The following is a 20086-nucleotide window of genomic DNA, read 5'->3' as shown; positions in this document are numbered from 1 at the left end:
TCCCCAAAACTTTACTATAGGAATCTAAAATAGCCATGATAGCAGATAGTAGGTTGTCGAGAGTTAGGAGACTATCATCTGCGAATAACATAATTCTAGTCGCCTGACCTCCAGTCTGGATCCCTCAAAGAACAGGGGAAACACGCAGTAAATAAGCTAAAGGCTCCATCGAAAGGGTGAAAAGTAGGGGTGATAGAGCACACCCGTCGGGTACCCCGAAATAACTCAAAGGTAGATGTATAAGCCCATTTATTTTTATTTGGGCTAAGGGATGTCTATAAAGGGTATGAATACGATGCAGGGATGGCCCCGATATTCCTATTTTATTTTGAGAATCTCAAACAGATAGGGCCAAAAAACCTGATCAAAGGCCTTCTCTGCATCTAATGATAGCAGTACCACTGGAGCTCCCTCAGTGCAAACCCGGTCAATCAGATGTAATGCATGTCTAGTATTATCAAAAGTTTGTTTGTTATGAATAAAACCATCTTGATCAGCATGAATTAAGTGCGGAAGCATCACCTGCAGCTGTTTAGCCAAAATTGTTGTAAAAATGTTTCCGTCCCCAACAATGAAATATTTATTTATTTATTTAGCTTTTTGCTCACACCTTTTTCAGTAGTAGCTCAAGGTGAGTTACATTCAGTTACTCTGGATATTTCTCTGTCCCAGGAGGGCTCACAATCTAAGTTTGTACCTGAGGCAATGGAGGGTTAAGTGACTTGCCCAAGATCACAAGGAGCAGCAGTGGGGTTTGAACCGGCCACCTCTGTATTGCAAGACCGGGGCTCTAACCACTAGGCTACTCCTAGGCCAATAGGAGCCGCAGCGTTGAGGATCTTTATTCGGCTTAAGTAACACTATTACTCCTGCCAATCTCCATAAAAGTGGCAAAATCGTACCATCCACGATAGAGTTATGTACTCTAACCAATATTGGGACTTGCTGTCACTTAAAACATTTATAAAAATGGCGTTTTTCCATTAGGTAAGCTCTTAATCACCCAAAGAATCTCATCAATTGTAATAGAGGCATTAGCAGTGTTATCTACTTCAGGGTCAAGGGTTAGATTAAAGTCCCCCCCTATAAGCAACTCCCCTTCAATGTATTTGTTCAGCAGGGACGATAAGTGTTCAAAAATATTTCCCTGTGCCTGATTGGGTGCATGTAAATTTAACAAAATAAAAACAACCCCCCCCCCCCCCTAATTCCACGATTAACAAAACATATTGGCCCTCCCTATCAAAGATACTTTTGTGAACATTCCAAGGATGTCCACTCTTTCCCACCCCTGCTGTTTTCAGGTGTGTTCAACTAGAGGCTAAATAGATCTGTGAATATTGTCAGTAAGCAAATACTCATATTTTGGGAGCAAATGGGTGTCTTGTATAAATAGTAGATCAGCCTCCAGCTGTTTCGCCTCTTTATAAAGCAATTTACATTTCATGGGCGTGTTAAGGCCTCTCACATTTAGAGACATACAGTGCACTAGAGACGGAGAAAAATCTTAAGAAGAAACAAACAGCATAATAAAACTTCCAACTTATGTACTGTCGCGAGCCCAAAGAATAACTGCAAAACTTGATAACATCTCATCCAGTCTCTCACCTATCCCTTACCTACCTCTTCACCCCGATCCCCCCTCCCTCCCCACAGGCCACAGAGGACCAAAAGGCGGACATGAAGGACTCACTGAACCAAAGAGAGCGACCGCCAGAGAACATACTCCAAGAAAGACATGTAGCAGAAAACTTGATTGTAGCAGACAATCCAAGGCCTTCAATCTTCAAAAGTCATAAGAACTATAATATGGAACCAGTCATTCCATCATAGAACATAAAGTAGCATTTTAGAAAATAGAATATACAGATATATTGAAGCCAAGTATGGCTCAAACCTTCAGAATACAGCTAGAGAGAGAAAGAAAAATCAAGTAACATCCAAAGGAAACGTACCCCATTGCAACATTGTTGAGCTCTGGGCCTTGGCCAGCACCAATTCCTTAATTTTGTAATCCACGAAGCAAGTATGAGATCTTGTGGTACATTTGCTCTCGGTCGAGTTTCCACGCGCTCTGTTTTTATTGCATCCGGAGGCACCGCTTTCTCGTTCGAGAAGAGAAGCATGCTTGCTATTTGCTGAGTCACCAGCTCGCAGTTAAATCAGGCACCCCCCCCCCCCCACACCGATGCAAATATTGCCCACGATTTTCAAAATCTTCAACCTTATCAAGCAAAAGAGTGTGGAGAAGATGGTGCTCCGTGATGGTAGTTTCCAAAGAGACCAGGGCCTCTTGCTGCTCTTCAGTGCGAGTTTCTGGTTCCTCCACACAACGACCCAGCTTTGAAATCTCTGTGCAAATACGATTCTAGCACTGAGAGCTTCTTATGGACCCCTTTAATATTGACTGAATTTCCTGTAATAAATCACAAAATTCTGAGAAGGGGTTCTCTAGAGTAGCCTGCGTAACAGGGTGTGCGCACGAGGCAGCTTGTTCCTCTGTGCTATCTGAGTTACTTGATTGAGGCACCATCTTAGCAGCTCAGGACTTCCAACGATAAGCAAAATCTTTCGATGACTTACGCGTCGATGGGTGCATTTCACCTCCACCCATATCGCAGAAAAAATGAAGTGAGAGAAAGCAGGTAAATTCGTCTCCAAAATCCTCCTATTTGACAGGGATTGTGCTTAAATTAATGAAGGAGTATGCGGAGCCTCACAGTTAGGCAGCCATCTCAGGACGTGAGAATATTTAAGAATATTTTTAATAGATAAAGGCATTTTTAATGCATTTTTTGTCTCAATTTATATATTTTTTATTAATAATGTTTTCTGAATGATCTGTGCCCAGTTATGCTTATAAATTCATCTGGTTTTAATTTTCTGAGTAGTTATGTGGGTTGAGTATTTGACCTCTGACCTGGATGCATATAAGAGCACCACTTACTTGGAGCAGCAATATTGTTGTCAGAATCACTGTTGGATTGCTGGATGAGGTGGGGGTGAGGAAGAAATTCCATGCATCAAGGAAGGGGGGGGGGGGGGGGTTGAAAAAGATATGCCAGTAACCGTGGGGTGGAGGAAGGGAGAGACTCAAATATGAACAGAGACCCGTATTTTTGGGCCTTTATTTTGTCCGAAAAATCTCCGTTTATATTTGAGTATATACAGTAATAGTCACTTGGGTACTCACACTTCTATTGGCAATGCCATTCATTTGTTTTCCTCTTTTCCCACAATGTCCAGTTTTCTTTCACCAACTTTTTTTATTGGTTTCAATAGGAATGTCCCAGATGATTAGGACTTTGTCATTGCCCACAATTATGTTGCGGTCTTTGCCCACAATTATGTTGCGGTCTTATTCTGATGGTTTTCTAGCACAACCATGCTATAGTGTGAAAACAATCTGCATGCGTATTCTGAGAATGTAAATCAAAGGTGACACTTTTGTCTAGCTGTTCCATTTCTGTCCAATTCTTGTATGCCAAAGGTACCCCACAGCAGCCAGGCACTGTGCTGGAAGCGCTGCAGCAAAGAATGGAAAAGTACAAGTCAGCAGCAGAGCAGGCCAAAGCCAGTGGAGATGATCGCAAAGCCAGAATGCACGAGCGAATAGCCAAGGTAAAAACTATAGAAATCCATTCATTATGGGAACCATTTATAACTGTATTTTTGATAGATTCTAAAGCAGAGCTAGGTGAACGAATCAACAATCAAGATAGCAATTGCAAAGGCTGCCCATGGTTTAGAGCAAGGTTGGGCAACCTCGGTCTTTGAGGGTCACAACCCAGTCAGGTTTTCAAATTTCCCCCCATGAATATGCATGAGATCTATTTGCATACAGTAGAGGCAGTGCAGGCAAATGGATCTCATTCATATTCGTTGGGGAAAACCTGACTAGGTTGCAGCCCTTGAGTACTGAGTTGCCCACCTCTAGTTTAAAGACTGACTGGACAGCTGAGTGTTTTTTGAATTGCAGTTCTAGGCCACACAGAAACAATCTGAGATAATGGCAATAGAGTAAATTCTTTGGACATCCGACATCGCCTGTCTCATCATTAGTACATTGGAGCCAGAGGCTTTGATCGTGATCTCAAATAGTGATCATCTCGGCCATCCTCGGTGCTGTAGTTCTTTGACTCTCTTAACAGATACAGCATGCTGGGATTTTATTAAGCTGAGCTGAGTATATTGAATCACGCTAGAGCCCCTTATCTGTTGAAGCAACTGTGGGTACAAAACAGATAGCACTCTTTTGGGGTGTTATTGGGGTACCTGACACTTAATGTAAATTAGAAATGGGTCCCAAACAAACATTAGTAAGTGCAGTATTGGGAGTAAATGTATCACCCCTTATCCTCAGTTCCAAGTCCACTGTGCCAAAATAATAAAAGAAACTAACTCCACACCCAAATATTATAAAAATAGTGTAGTATTTTATTCTCAATAGCAGCAAATAATATAAGGAAGACAGGAATAAAAATAAAAACAATCCTATTACAGAAATAGCTTGGAGTAAACGCATGTAAATCCCTAGCTAGACTCTGAAGTACAAAGTGTCACTCTAAACCCCAGAGCACTGATACAAGGATACATGTCACACATACAACCTGATGTAGTCCTTCAGATATCAGTGTTCCTCAAATGTCCATCTGGTCCAACGCAGATCTTACCCCTTGGATGGGATGTTGACATATAGCACTGATCTTTGATAAGTGCTCCTTTTTTACAGAAAAATCAGGAACCTTATCTATATTGCTGACGTACTTTCTGTCCTTGGATAACATAAACAAGTACATGGTGACCAGACACTCTGGCTTCAAAATTCGTGCATTGACGTCACTTGTGATAACAGCTTGCTGACAATAACGTCAATTCTGATAACAACCATCAGTGCTGATAACACTATGACCTTATCAGCAGTTTCTGTACAAGAACAGGAGGAGTTGTGCTTCTGTTAGACATAATGTCTCTGCATTGTTTTAGAGTCATCACAGATGAAATGTCTGAATTTGCACACTGCAATCAGGCCGACAATACTGGCCCATGCCATGTATGCATGAGACCAAATATGTCTCCACATAGCCATATGGACAGCTGGGCATAGTTCTCACAACAGTGCTTTCATTGCTCCTACACAGCAGCTGCAGCAAAAAAGTTAAAGAATCCAAATAAAAATCCCTTTTTTCCTCCATGGGAGAATACTGTTCACTTTTTTGAAAAGTCCCTTCTCTTTCTTCAACTGAAGCATTAAAAATTACAGGTACAGTGCTGAGAAAGTTTGTGAGTCCTTTGGGTGGCCTATATTTTACCACAGCTTATATTCAGGGCATGATTAGATCCAAATTTAAGTCCTGGTAAGACATAGCAAGAGAGAGTAAATGAATAATTCAGACAAAAATATATATTCTGATCATTTGTTCAATAAAAAGATTCAGCAGTAAGTATCCTTGTGTTACGGGTGGCACCTCCTAGAGCAACAATAACCGCAACAAAACATTTTCATGTTGCCATTAAGCAGTGGCAAAGCTAGAAGGCAGTTAATGGGTGGGCCCATGTCTGGAATGGGTGGACACACACATTTCTTCTCTGCCCTGCTTCCCACCCTGCCCCCCCACCCCCAGCACCAAACATAAAAAATGAATACCTTGACTGGTAGGGATCCCCCAAGCCCATTGCCATCTGAAGATCTCCTCTGCTGAAGCCCCCAGACCATCTGAACACTGTCAGCTACCGTTCTCCCAGCTTCTAGCATTGGCATCCTAAATTGCTCAGTTCCCACGTATGAACGGAACACGTGTGAGAAGTGTGCATGTGCTGGGGTGCAAGCGTTGGAGGCTCTTCCACACCAATGTGTTTCTCTCCTCTCCACTCCGACCTAGCTTCTCTCCCTCTCTTCCCCACCCCCCCTTCCAGCATCTGGCTCATCTGTCTGCCCTCTTTCCCTTTCTCCTTCCCACAGTGGGTTCAGTATTTGATTCCTTCTTCCTTCATCCCCTTGGTCCCGCATTTCTTTCCCTTCCTTTTCCTCCTCCTTCCACGGGTCCAGCACCTCTCTCTCTTCCCTCCAGCCCCTCCTCTTCCCATGGGTCCAACACCTCTGTCTTTTGTCCAGCCCCCTCTTCCTCCTCCCCCCCCCCCCCCCATGGGTCTAGCCAATACCTCTCTCTTTTCCCGTCCTCTTCCCCGCAGGTCTGGCATCTCTTTCTACCCGCTGCTTGTAGCTTACTGCAACATGGCAGCAATTCACACATGCCAGCTCCGTGGCCTTCTTTCTGTAGCATCCCGCCTTCTCTAAAACAACTTCTGTTTAGTGATCAGAACAGGAAGTTGTAGTCTGGAAGGTGGGACACGGCAGAAGGAAGGCCATGGAGCTGGCTTGTGTGAAATGCTGCCAGACCACAGGAACATATAAGTTACAAGCAGCCGGTATAAAAAGGTGACAGACCCATGGGGAGGATGGGAAGGGAGCAAAAGACTAAAGGACTTTTTTATCGCAGGAACAAGGCTTTTTACCATTCCTATGGGGTGGTAAAAAGTGTTTTTTTTTCCACATCCGTGGTAATTCTGATTGCAGTGTTACTATTACTGCAGATTTACCATGGTAACGGTAAACGTGTCATTCTCTACCCAAAATATTACCCCATACCCCAGCAGTTTAAGTCCCTATTAGGACCAACAAAGAGTAATCTAATGGATGCTTGGGAGGGCAGAGTGTTCCAAAATGTTTCCCACACTTCCTGAAAATGCTGCCACTGGGCTTCTCTTCAGACACCCTAAACCTATCCAAGGTTGATAATTCTAAAAGTTGACCATGCCACTGTCACATGGGGCAATCATGAGATAACTAATGTGTAAGAGTGCACTTTTTTCCAATAGCAGGGCTTTACGGTAAAAGAAAAATGTACCTTTTTCCATAGGACCTCTTTCAAACAGGCCATCAAATAAAAGACTCAATAGCAGTCTAACTGGAGCCTTGCACAACTGAGCCGGTACATCAAGCTCCATCTCTGGCCGTCTTCAAATCTAAGCTAAAAGCCCACCTTTTTGATGCTACTTTTAACTCCTAACCCTACTCACTTGTTCAGAACCCTTATTTTATCATCCTCAATTTAATATTCCCTTATCTCTTGTTTGTCCTGTTTGTCTGTCCTAATTAGATTGTAAGCTCTGTCGAGCAGGGACTGTCTCTTCATGTTCAAGTGTACAGCGCTGCGTACGTCTAGTAGCGCTATAGAAATGATAAGTAGTAGAATAAGCCAGACCCTGTACATTTTTTAAGGTTCACTCACAGATGTATATCCCTAGCTTCAGAACAAGAAAAACCACGCAAAGGTGGAGGTGCGCTGATTCCCTACGTGAAGAAGGTCACAGAAGACAAGAAGTAGGGAGAGTTGGCTCTTCTCAAACAATGGAGGAGACATATTGATGGATAAGAGTCTTTATTACAAAGTATCAAAATCGACTTCGTAATAAAGACTTTTATCCATCAATGCGTCTCCTATCCCTAGCTTCAGCCATTTTCTGGGAGGATCATGGGAATGCACTCAGAACTCTAAGGAACTTTTGGATATTTCTGCTGCAAAAATTGAAATATTTTCTACAGGTGATTAATTGTCTTTTTAAGAGTTTCGATCATTATTTTAGATCTTGTGTTAACATATTTAAATCATATCCTTTTATTGTAGCAATACCAAGATGCCATCAGAGCTCAAAAAGCTGGGCGAAATGTGAATTTTGCTGAGCTGCCAGTACCCCCTGGTAAGTTGCTGCACAGTTCCTCCCACAGAACTCTTTGCCAAATTCTCCATTTTCTAAAAAGTAGTTTTCTAAAAATCCATTAAAAACATTGAGGCTGATATTCATATGCAGTTATGTGGTCATCAGCAGCATTGACCGAATACACTTATGTTTTTAAATTTTTAATTTTTTGGCTGTTTTGTACATGGAATAGCCAAATTTTTATTTATCTGGAAAGGGCTTAGGACTCCTTTTAGAATGCTGCAGTAGTGATTCCTGGCGCGGCAAATGTGACAAAGCCAGTTCCTATGGGCGTCATCACATTTGCCGCACAAGAATCATTACTGCAGCTTAGTAAAAGGAGCCCATAGTTTGGACTAGAGCAATGAGAAAATTTATATGTTCCATGGCTAAATTCATGTGTTAATTATTTAACTTATCCATCAAAATGCTAACAGGTAAATAAAAGGTCTAACTTTAAACATTTGTCTTAACGTATGCATGGATTTTTAAAACTGGTTCTTAAACAGGTAGTGGTAATTCTATAAGGAGCTGCTTAGGTGGCATAAAGGGGTGAAGGGTCATGGATTTTGATATACCATCTTTTTGTGGTACAGCGAAAGCAGAGGTGATGTCATTGGGCTGAATAGCAGCTTAAGCCCTCAGCTACTTATTACACCCAGGATAACCTATAGCCGTCGATCACCCAAATAGCACTTCTGAAGCCTTACCCAGAACTGGATGGACATCTTGCACAAAGATGGCAAATAAGAAGAAAACTATAGACCAGCAAGAGTTTGTTTACCAGGGCAATAGTCAGCCACACCATGATACTGAAAACATGGTGGTGGTAAGCACTCCAGCTACAAGTAATCTGCTGGCCGGTATTCTTTATGATGCCGAAATCAGGCCTAGATGAGTTGCAGAGCTGGTGTCGGGAAATTTAGGCTGATGTCACTGCTACCTGAGCTGAATTAGCTCTGCTGGGCTTGGATCTGCAGAGGACATGGTTGATTTGGGGCGGCATATAGAAGAGACCTAAGATTCAGTTGGGAGAATACACTGAACAGCTTTCCAGTTCAGAGCAAAAACATGGAAACTTGGTAAAGCAACAAATAAAACTTTTTGATAAAGTGGAATACCTTGAAAGGAGAAACAGGAGATATAATTTGAATTTTCAGAGAATCCCAGAAACGCCAGAATATTTAGACTGTGTTGAAGTGGTTAAGAAGAGCTCAGTGGCTATTACGGAGCAAGCCAAGATTGTGACTACTGAGGAGGAAATTAAAATAGAGCAGGCACATAGACCACTGGGAAGTCTGTGCCCCGAAGTACCTAAAGATATTGTCCGTTGTCATAGCTACTCAACTAAACAGAAATTAGTGACAGCCTTGCATAAACAAGGACAGTTAATATGGGACTCCTATAACATTGAAATATTCTCAGATATATCTCCAATAATGCTGCAGAAATGCAGGGAGCTGTGTGATATTACTGGAAAGCTGAGAAAAGAGTAAGTGAAATAATAGTGAACCTTTCTCTTGGGCCTGTCCTTGGGGGTATAGGGGAAAACCTATTGTGCAACATCTAGAGAAGCTGCAATTCCTGCGCTCTCTGGGTTGGTGGCAGAGGAAGTGCCAGGTACGCAAAGTTGATACCCCTAGATGGCAACAAGCATCATACGGTTGCCTTCAAAGGCAGCTGCATCAGCCTAACAAGTAACAGCATAGTGTGAAGTGAAGGGGGTCTCCTGGAGCTTTGATTGTTAATATGACATTGTCACGAAATGCCTAGAGCCCACCTGGGGGGTTAACATTGTGGCCACCTAAGTGGTCTGACCCAGCACTGCTCAGGTCTGCTACCACCTGTTTATGTGCTCTACACTGGCATACCCTTCCACCCGCCTGCTGGGTCCCACTTGCCTCTGGGCAAGTCGCCCACCCGCAAGTTATTTCTCCTGTGGTTTCTAAGGACACTGGAGCCACAATCCCGGGAGTCCCACAGTTCCCAGAAAGCACCCATAGACCAAAACTCAAACCACCAGGAGTCTTGGTCCAGGACAGCAGAGTCAATAAACTAATAAGATTTATTATCAGGAATTTGAACAGTGAACAGTAAGAGGAAAAAGTGGTGAAAATATAACAATAACAGGTAAATCACACAGGTATCAATATTAAAAGTAACTAAGCATTTGTGTACTACCTGAGTAGTACCTGGGAAGTTCAGGAAATATAGCTACTCATAGGTTATAAAATATAACTGATCACAGGGTTTCGGTGAAGAGATCTTTCTCTCTCCTCTCCCTGTCTGAGACTAAAAATGACCTCACAGCTTGGGTGAGAAAAAACTGTCACTTCTGTAACAGCTTTACCAAAAAAAAAAAAAGACATTCACCATCTGCTGGCCAAACAAGGGAACTGCGCTAGGAAACAAATATGTCATACTTTCACATAAGAAGTTACAGACATAAATCCCCTGTTTTTGTCCCACCTCCTCCCTTTAAGAGAGGCCCTGGACTGCAGCGTCTTCAGTCATCTGGTCGGGTCTGAACAGTCCAGTGTCGGGGCAGTCCTGGCTCTTCCTTCCTGGAGAGTCCATCAGCATTGCCATGTTCACTGCCCTTCTGGTGCTTATGACAGAATCCTTTACCACACTCAGTACATGCTAATGGTTTTAATCCGCGGTGAGGAGAGAACGTGTTTTTTTTCTTCTCTCCTCACAGCCTCTGGTTCGGTTTTAACAGAGCTGCTTTTTGTGCCTTCTTTTTTAATTTGTTTGCTTCTCGTTCGGGTACATTTTCTTCCCATTTGTTTTTTTTTTATTTTGTCTTTTATTCTTTTCTTGTCTTTACCATGCTCAGTAGCCCATATATGGGCCTGAGTCTAGGTCGGGTTGTTCCCTTCTTTTTCTGATGCTTCTTTTTTTCAGGCACCATTGAGTCTTTCCTTTTTTCTTTTGAAAGTTCCCAGTTGCTTCAGTGCCGTTTCCGATGCTTTCAGACAGTTTTTTGGCACTGCTACAGTGTCGACATCTAGGTCTGTGGTGTTGGTGGTGACGTCAGTGATTGCATCAACTAGTGGAACTGCGGCATCCTCATCGGTACCAAGGATCGTGGATGCCAGCATCGGTAGAAGTATTGGCATCAATCTCCCTCGATACATGGTGCCAGAGATTCCAGGGCAATGAGGCATCGACACCAGCACAATATCCAGCAGCTGCCCCTGTGTGGGTTTCTGATCATCAAGACCAGATTCCTTGCTTCCTGAGCTGCTGGTGGATGGCGTGCATTGGCGTCGAGGGTGCTTGCACCTGCCATGCTCCTTCACAGCCCTACACGGTCTTTAGCCTGCGGTGAGGTCTACGATGCTGGTGCTGCACGCAGCACTGATTTTTGATGCCTGTGTCTGTCAGCATCGATACAGGGAGTTTTGTCGGAATTCAGGCTGCGGCCCACTCCTTGGTTCTCCTGTCAGCATCATAGTTCAGGCAGCCTTGCTATCGGCTTGTCTCTTTACCGATACCTCTGTTTTTCTGATGTTGTCCTTCATGTGGGTGCATCCAGGTCTTGCTCATTGAGTTTCTGGCTGGAGAGTGCATTATCAATGGAGGTGCTTGTGCCTACCGTGCCTCTCGACTCAGTCCTGCATGGCCTTCAGCCTGCGGTGAGGCCTCCGAAGCGGGTGTCTCATGCAGCATTAGCATTGACCGTCGCTTGTGTCGGTTGACATCAGTGCCTGGAGTTTTCGTGGGAGTCGAGGCTGCAGTCCACTCCCTATGCCCTCCTGGCATCATGGTTCCTCAAGGTTGAAGCAGGCTTGGACTCAGCCTGATCATGTGGAGTTTCTGGCTGACACCGATGAGAGGTGTATGGGAGTCACCTGAGGATTCCAGGTACTTTTTGAAGAGAAACTTCCGTGCAGTACCATCTGGCCCTTCTCCTTTATAGGAACGGAGGATGTCTCCATCTTCGAGCCTTTCCTTCCCTCTTTTTGTCAAGGCCTTGGTGGTTGCCATTCCAGTTCCTCTGGAGGTGGATCGTTCAACCAGGACTCAGCTCTTCAAGACCTTGGACTAAGTCTCCTCCTTGAGGTGCTGTGATATTCCTGCTCCACTTCTCTTACTGATGTTCTCGAATGGAATTGGAAGTTCACTCTGTTGGCTCCACTCTTCCCCATGAGCACCTCTGCCATGCACCAATTTCGGAACTCCTTTGGCTTTTAAAGGCCTCAGTTGCCTCATCACTGTATGGTGCTTGACTTCACACTCAGGAGAGTCAGGACTTCTAATAACTATGCTTCAGCATTTCCTAGCTGGAATACTAGACCTCTGTTTCTTTGGGCAGACAATTTGATACCACAACGGTATTCTTACAGGCCCTGGTATTCCATTTTCTCTCCCAGCAGAACAGGTCAAGTCCCTTTCCTGGATGGTTGAGCTTCAAAGGCTGTGTTGCATATTCTTGGAGGCGCTCATGACTTTTTTGTTGTGACTTCCAGGATAGATACCCAAACTGTGGTTGCATGTCTTTAACTTGTAGGTTCAGCGGGAACTAGTGCCTACCACAAGCAAACCCTTTTAGAGAGCAGATGGAGAGGGTTGCTACCCTCATCTGAACATATACAGATGCCTCCTCCTGGAAGTCTTCCATGACTTCTTCCGCCTCTAGTAGAAATTTTGTGGCAGGTCACGGAGAGTTCCTGCTATGTGCAGGTATGTGGGTATGCCACTTCTTGTTAGTCTCAATGGACTCAGCCCCATCTTGTCAACGGCATGCATCTCAGCCCTGGACACCTCTTCAGTCACTTCAGTGGTCACTTTCCTACTAGCCCCTGTCCCTGTCGACCTACTGGTTGGGGGGAAGCTTCAGGGTTTCGGATCAGGCTAGCAACCAATCACTTGCCCGCTGACAGCGACTCACATCTGCTATCACCTCAAGCAGCTCCGACACTCTTTGTCTTTCTAAAGGCCTATGTAGTCGAATCTATACCACCAGGGGAGGAAGACTTGGCTTCTGTTCCAGGTCCTTCTTAGTGACAATGAAGGACAGGAGTTTGTGTTTTCTACTGGGCCTAACAGCCCTGCACAACTTTCTTGTCAAAGTATACAGCAAGATGGTTTCTCTGACCACCCTACTCTCCATGGTGCAGGCCAATGATTTCCTTTACTTTTTGGATGTACTGGATGTGTATACTCAAGAAATATCTTTGGTTTTCATTGAAGGCATTCCACTTCCAGTACCGCAAGCTGCTTTTTGGCCTCACATCAGTTCCCAGAATATTCACTCTGTGTCTAGCGGTGCGTTCAGCGCTTACATGTTTTTCTATCTGGACTATCAACTGCTGCAGTGCACATCAACGATTGCTACTTGGCAGTCCAAATGGATAACTCTTGGGTCTTTGGACCAACTGGGGTTCGTTTTACTACACCATTAGTTCATCTTGTTTCCTGTCTCCCATTTGGTGATCATTGGAATTTTGCTGCATACTCATTAGGCTCAAGCATTTCTTCCTGTTCCGGGGGCAGTCACTCTTCTTGCTCTTGCCGCTTAGATTTGAACCCGTCAGCAGGTTGCACTTCGCCGAATGTTGCAATTCTTTGATCATGTGGCCTTCGCCATCCATATAACACTCATACCCTGTTTTCACATGGCAACTACCCAGTGGAGCCTACTTTCTTAGTGGTATCTGACTGTCCCACAGCTCATTTACTCTCTGCTACGGTCCATTGGGATTCTGGAACTGACAGTGGCTGCATCCCATCAAAGTTGGAAAGCTCCTTCAGACAGGCTTCACACTCAAGCTGCTTGTTTAGCCTAGGATACAGGTCTCCAACTTCCCTTTTTGGAATTCTGAGAGGTCTGAAACGCTCTAAATTTTCAGTGCTAGGCTGTTTAGCCATTTTGTACTCGTTCCCACGACCATTCAGGTTGCCATGTGCTACCCCGACAAGCAGGATGGCACCTGACTACACCCTCTCTGTCAGAAGGCCATCCGGATATAGCAGGGGCTGTCTGTCCGAGACTTCTCCTCAGAGCCACTTGTGTTGCAACCACATCCAACAATCTGATCATCAGAATGTGCAAAGCCATGCATCCACACGAGTAGTTTTTTTTTTTTTTCAGGTGGTTGTTGTCTTCATCATCTTCTAACTGTGCAACACCCCTTCATTGCATCTCTTGACGAATCATGTCAATCATGCCATTCCTCAGTTCTGTCCAAGAAAGCACGAAGGCAGACGGTCTGCAAACTCCAAGATGGAAAACAAAAAAAGCAGATCGTGTAGAAATGAAATGCAATTTATTTAAACAATACAACAATATTTATATGAGTACAAACAGCCCGACACAGGCCGTGTTTCGCCCAACTGGGCTGCTTCAGGGGCTATACAGAAAATCCTTCAGCAAACCCAGAGATATGTGACCGAAGCACTGGCTCCATATCAGTGGATCACGTTTTGAAATCTCTGACTCAGCTGTTTTTTTCCAAACCAACCCTTGATGCATGGGTTTTTTCCAAACCAACCCTTGATGCATGATTTCTACATTCTGCCTTATATTTGGCAACAAAGGATTTTCTGTATAGCCCCTGAAGCAGCCCAGTTGGGCGAAACACGGCCTGTGTCGGGCTGTTTGTACTCATATAAATATTGTTGTATTGTTTAAATAAATTGCATTTCATTTCTACACGATCTGCTTTTTTTGTATTCCTCAGTTCTGTTCCAGGCTCTAGGCCCACAATAGCCTGCCATTGATTCCCTTCCTCCTTCCTTGGCGAACAGTTGTTTCTGTTTTCGTAACCTCTCATCTCTCTCATAGGGAGGTTTCTACTACCACACAAGCAGGACTGTGAATCCATGAGGCTAGTTGTTCCTTACTGGGCCCGACAAATCTGGTTTCCGCCATATATGAGTTTTTTCAAAGTATGTTGAACTTTAGGCTTCCTTTAGATATAAAAGAGTTCCTCCTACAGTGATCTCCACCAGAGTTGGATAAGGAACAAACTAAAGAACTCTTTCCATGCTTGGCATAATACACAGAAAAGTGGCCAGATGTTGGAAGATCAGAGATAACCTATTGTATCGCAAACTGAAGCAAAAATTGTGGTATGCATATAATTTGAGCAAACTTACAGTGATTTAAAAATGATTGCCTGGAGAAATTTGACAAAATATGGGCACCTTTTCATGGATTTGTATCCCCAATGGGCAGTATGAGTAGAGGTCAGACAATTTATAAATGATCTGGAAATCAGAACGATGAGTGAAGTGATTAAATTTGCAGATGACACAAAACTATTCAAAGATGTCAAAAACACATGTGGATTGTGAAAAATTGCATGAAGATCTTAGGAAACTAGAAGACTGGGCATCTAAATGGCAGATGAAATTTAATGTGAACAAATGCAAAGTGATGAACATTGGGAAGAATAATCTGAATCATAGTTACCTGATGCTAGGGTTCACCTTAGGAGTTAGCACTCAAGAAAAAGATCTAGGTGTCATTGTAGACAATACACTGAAATCTTCTGCTCAGTGTGTGGTGGCAGCCAAAAAAGCCAACAGGATGCTAGGAATTATTAGAAAATGGATACAAAATAAGACCAAGAATATTGTAATGCCTCTGTATTGCTCCATGGTGCAACCTCACCTTGAGTATTGTGTTCAATTCTGGTTGCTGTATCTCAAAAAAGATATAGCGAATTTAGAAAAGGTTCAAAGAAGAGCAACCAAAATGATAAAGGGGATGGAACTCCTCCAATATGAGGAAAGGCTAAAGAGGTTAGGCTCTTCAGCTTGGAAAAGAGACAACTGAGGGGGGGGGGGGGGGGGGAATATGATTGAGGTCTATAAAATTCTAAGTGGTGTAGAACGGGTAAAAGTGAACTGATTTTTTTTTACTCTTTCAGAAAGTACAAAGACCAGGGGACACTCAATGAAATTACATGGAAATAGAGGAACTATGTTTTCACTCAAAGAATAGTTTAGCTCTGGAACTAGTTGCTGGAGGATGTGGTAACAGAGGTTAGCGTATCTGGGTTAAAAAAAAATTTTTTACAAGTTCCTGGAGGAAATGTCCATGGTCTGCTATTGAAACAGACATGGTAAAGACACTGTCTGAGGAATCATGGAATGGTGCTACTAATTGGGTTTCTGCCAGGTACTTGTGACCTGGATTGGCCACTGTTGGAAGCATGATACTGGGTAGATGGGCCATTGGTCTGACCCAGTATTTCTATTCTTATGTTCTTCTAAGAAGTTAAGTACTGAATGTACTTTGAAATACAGGCAATGTAATGTTCTCACGTGATCACCCATCTTTTGCCGCCTAATTGCACGAAGATTAGACAAAGCTACTCGGACCTGGAGGTATTCTGTATATGACTGTATATTCCTCATCATTGTGGGTATCATCTTGGAGAAACCTGCTTCATCCATTTTTTGGGAAATTGCCATTAACCAGTTTTGAGTTCCCACCCCTCCCCCTTGGTTGATCTTTTCTAATGCAGCCACAGTTCTACCTGTAACCATCAAAATAACTCCCAAACATTCTGATGCCCCTTGACCGTCATTGAAAGCCACAGAAAAAAAATCCATCACTCTCCCCGTTCAAACTCTCTCCTAAAATTCAAAAAATAAGTCCCCCCCCCCCCCCCCCCGTTTACTAAGCTGAGCGCTAATACGGGCTGTGTCAGCATTGCCACACGGCTTAGTAAACCGGGGGGGGGGGGGGGGGGGTTAGAGTAGTATGCTACCCACATACAGTGATAGCAAAAAAACAGACATAGTCCTTTATCCAGTAGAGAAATTTCCCAACATAGTCTAACAATACCATAGCAATAAAATCTCTGTTGTTCTTTCCCACTGAAAAGAGCAACCCTTTCCTTATCCCAAGTGGTTCCCAAAGTAGCCTACAAAGGGGCACACCTCTTAGATGTGCCCTTTAGACTTAAATCACCTATCAGATTGTCCTTTTAAATGCTCATATTTGAAACTGGAGATGAAAAATAAAATTAAACACTTGAAATGTGTCGTTGACCACCCAAACTCCTTCCTTCCTCAGGATTCCCTCCAATACCTGGCATGGAACATCCTGGAGGTGAAAGCACCATTGCTGGCATTTTGGAATCTGCCAGCAAACTCGCAAATACAGAAATGAAAGAAGAAGACGATGATGGGGAAGATGAGGTATGGTGCACTTTTTCTGTAAAGGGCTATATTTCTTTGATTATGCCTAAGAGTACTAAAAAATGAGAAATCTACATAAAAATCATTTTCCATACATTATTACAGTGCTACTCAACCCTCTCCTGGAAGCACACCTAGCCAGTCTGGTCTTCAGGATTATCATAACGAATATGTATAAGATAAATTTGCATTTATTTATTTATTGGGATTTATTAAATGCATTTATGAAGAGATTTACACAAGGTGGTATATAGGAAGTACAACGACATAAAACTTATAATTTTGTTCACAACGTAGCAATAGTAAAATGACTAAATACTATACAGTCTCAATTATCCAACCTAAATGGGACCAATCCATTGTCGGATAGCTTAAAAGTCGGATAATACAGAAAACACTGCATAAACCCTTCAATCAATGCATCATTTTCAAAACTTGTTCTAAAACAAAATTTTGTAATAGAAATAAATGTGATGATCTCGGGGTGTGGGGTGGAGAGGTTTGAGGTTCCTGTAGGATATGCCAGATGGTCGAATTACTGAAGGTCGGATAATCAAGACAGTACAGTATAAGCATAAATACAATCAATGAGGTAAACTTGGAGATGGTAAACTGAATATAGTAGTAGAGCTAAGATGATGTGGAGGGGCATAATCGAATGCGAACGCCCATCTCCATGGGCGTCTATCTCCGAGAACGGGTATGTGAAGGGGCGGGACAAACCGTATTTTCGAAAAAAATGGGCGTCCATCTTTTTCCCGATAATACGGTTTGTGCCAATCAAATGCATCGGATTTGTGCGGATTTGAGCTGGGCGGTATCGTTTTTCAGCGATAATGGAAACCGAAGGCACCCAGCTCAAAAACGAACAAATCCAAGGCATTGGGTCGTGGGAGGGGCCAGGATTCGTAGTGCACTGGTCCCCTCACATGGCAGGACACCAACCGGGCACCCTAGGGGGCACTTGTAACAATTAAAAAAAAAAAAAGTTCCATATCATCATGCTGATCAATCCATAGACTGGTGGGTTGTGTCCATCTACCAGCAGGTGGAGATAGAGAGCAAACTTTTGCCTCCCTATATGTGGTCATGTGCTGCCGGAAACTCCTCAGTATGTTCTCTATCTCAGCAGGTGGTGGTCACACACAGCAGCAGCTCTGGCTAGGCCTCCAAGCCTAATTTTTAGGTTTTGTTGAGTGCCTGGGGTTGAGGGCTCTTCTTGAGCAAGTGCAAACCTGGTGGCGCCAGGTCCCTCCTTTTCTCCCCCCTCCCGCTGGCTCCGTTTGAAAAAAAAAAAAATTTTTGAACGTCCTTAAAGGCGTTTATTTCGACGTTTATTTAAACGTTTATTGCAGCTACTCACTGGGACACCAGGTCGTTACAGCTCGGAGCGGACAGCAGGTAATTTTTACCTTTTATAGCGGGCAGGGGGTTCCCCGATTGGTCTCCACGTGGCCTATGGCGTCGGAGGGCGAGGGCGCAAAGAGTCGCTCCCCGGATCGCGTGTGCGCTTCCAGAGGGGATGCGGGGGTCTTAAAGTCTGATTCGCCCTTGTTGGGTGACAGTTTCGTGACCGATGAGTGTCCCGGTCCTTCCTCCGGTGTGGCGGTTTTTTCCCGCCATAAACGCCCATCCCCCGCGGCTCGCCTCCGCCATATTGGCCGGCCACGCGGCTCGGACGGCTTCTTCTTGGGCCGCCCTTGAGGTGGGAGACATTGATGCCATGAACGCCCTTAATTTGGGCGACGGCACAAAAGCGGCTAAAGTTAAGCGCCGTTTTTCCCGCGCGGCTCCTTCGCGGAGTGTCGCGCTGGACGCCATCTTGGATGCGCAGCATGTCTCTCCCCCGCTCTTGCGAGCGCCGGTTGAGGGTGCGTCTAGGGCTGTAGCCCAGGCTGCGGAAGTGCACAGTATGCGGGGTTTCTCCCCCGAGTTTGTTTTGCTGCTGCATCAGGCCTTCCTTATGCAAAACGCTGCCCCTGCTCCCTCGTCTGGTAAACAGGTTGAGGCCCCCGGAGGTAAACGCCCTCGGGTTGATTCCCAGGCCTTGGAGGACTTTGTCTCCTCCGATGTAGATGAGGGCAGCGTATCTGAGTTCTCCCAACGGTCCTTTGCGGATTCCTTGAAGGAGACGGATCCCCGCTCGGATGGAGCGGATGACCCCTCTGCAGCGCGGCTCTTTAGCTCAGAGGATTTGCCCAACCTGTTAATGCAGGCCATGGGCATTTTGAAGATTTCCTCTCCGGAGGACGTCTCTCCCTCAGCCCCTGTTGGCTCTGCCATTATGCTGGGGACGAAGCGCCCGCATAGAACCTTCCACGTGCATGAGGCCATGCACACCTTAATTTCGGCTCAGTGGGATGCCCCGGAAGCGAGCCTTAAAGTGGTTAGGGCTTTGTCCCGCCTCTATCCTTTGCCTGAAAGTGAACGTGAGGCCTATCTGTGGCCTACCGTGGGTTCTTTAATCACTGCGGTGTCTAAGAAAACGGCGTTGCCGGTGGAAGGTGGCACGGCCCTATAGGACGGCCAAGACAGAAGATTGGAGGCGGCCTTAAGGTCGTCCTTTGAGGCGGCTGCTTTAAGTTTGCAGGCCTCAGTTTGCGGCTCCTATGTGGCCAGGGCGTGCCTGACTATGGTGCAGCGGGCTTCCCCCTCGGATCTTTCCTTGAGGGCTGATTGGCCGGCCATGGAATCGGGCTTAGCCTATTTGGCAGACTTGCTGTATGATGTCTTGAGGGCCTCAGCTAAAGGCATGGCTCAGACAATCTCTGCGCGGCGGTGGCTTTGGCTGAGGCATAGGTCTGCTGACCACGCCTCTAAATCCCGCCTGGCTAGATTGCCTTTTAAAGTAGAGAGTTGCACGGGGACAGAAATCCTACCCATCCCCGCCCGTCCCTGCTGGAATCTTACCCGTCCCCACCCATCCCCGCTGGAATCTTACCCATCCCCACCCATCCCCGCAAAAATTTAAACCATCCCAACCCGTCCCCACCCGTCCCCGCAAGAATTTAACCCATCCCCACCCATCCCCGTAAGAATTTAATAGTACATAAAGAAAGTTCCAGTCAGCTCCCTTTCTGGATTTGAGCCACAGCACTGTAGGCAAGGAAGGAATGGAAGTTGGAACTTGGAACACTCTGGTGCCCACATGTAAGATTTGTCT

The 20086-nt window shown here is 44.7% G+C and overlaps 1 protein-coding gene across 2 annotated transcripts in view; it reads left to right on the top strand.

Moving 5' to 3' along the window:
* The window catches only part of CC2D1B (coiled-coil and C2 domain containing 1B), a 163914-nt gene that overhangs the window by 83006 nt on the left and 60822 nt on the right, over nt 1–20086 (top strand). For both annotated transcript variants that reach the window (XM_030205466.1, XM_030205467.1), the window contains exons 11-13: nt 3491–3621; nt 7689–7761; nt 16799–16923. In XM_030205466.1, the coding sequence (XP_030061326.1) occupies nt 3491–3621; nt 7689–7761; nt 16799–16923 (329 nt within the window). The remainder of the gene's footprint in view (nt 1–3490; nt 3622–7688; nt 7762–16798; nt 16924–20086) is intronic.

This window comes from Microcaecilia unicolor, chromosome 6 (genome assembly GCF_901765095.1).
Source record: "Microcaecilia unicolor chromosome 6, aMicUni1.1, whole genome shotgun sequence".
Lineage (NCBI taxonomy): Eukaryota > Metazoa > Chordata > Amphibia > Gymnophiona > Siphonopidae > Microcaecilia > Microcaecilia unicolor.
This window is presented reverse-complemented; position numbering and strand designations above follow the sequence as displayed.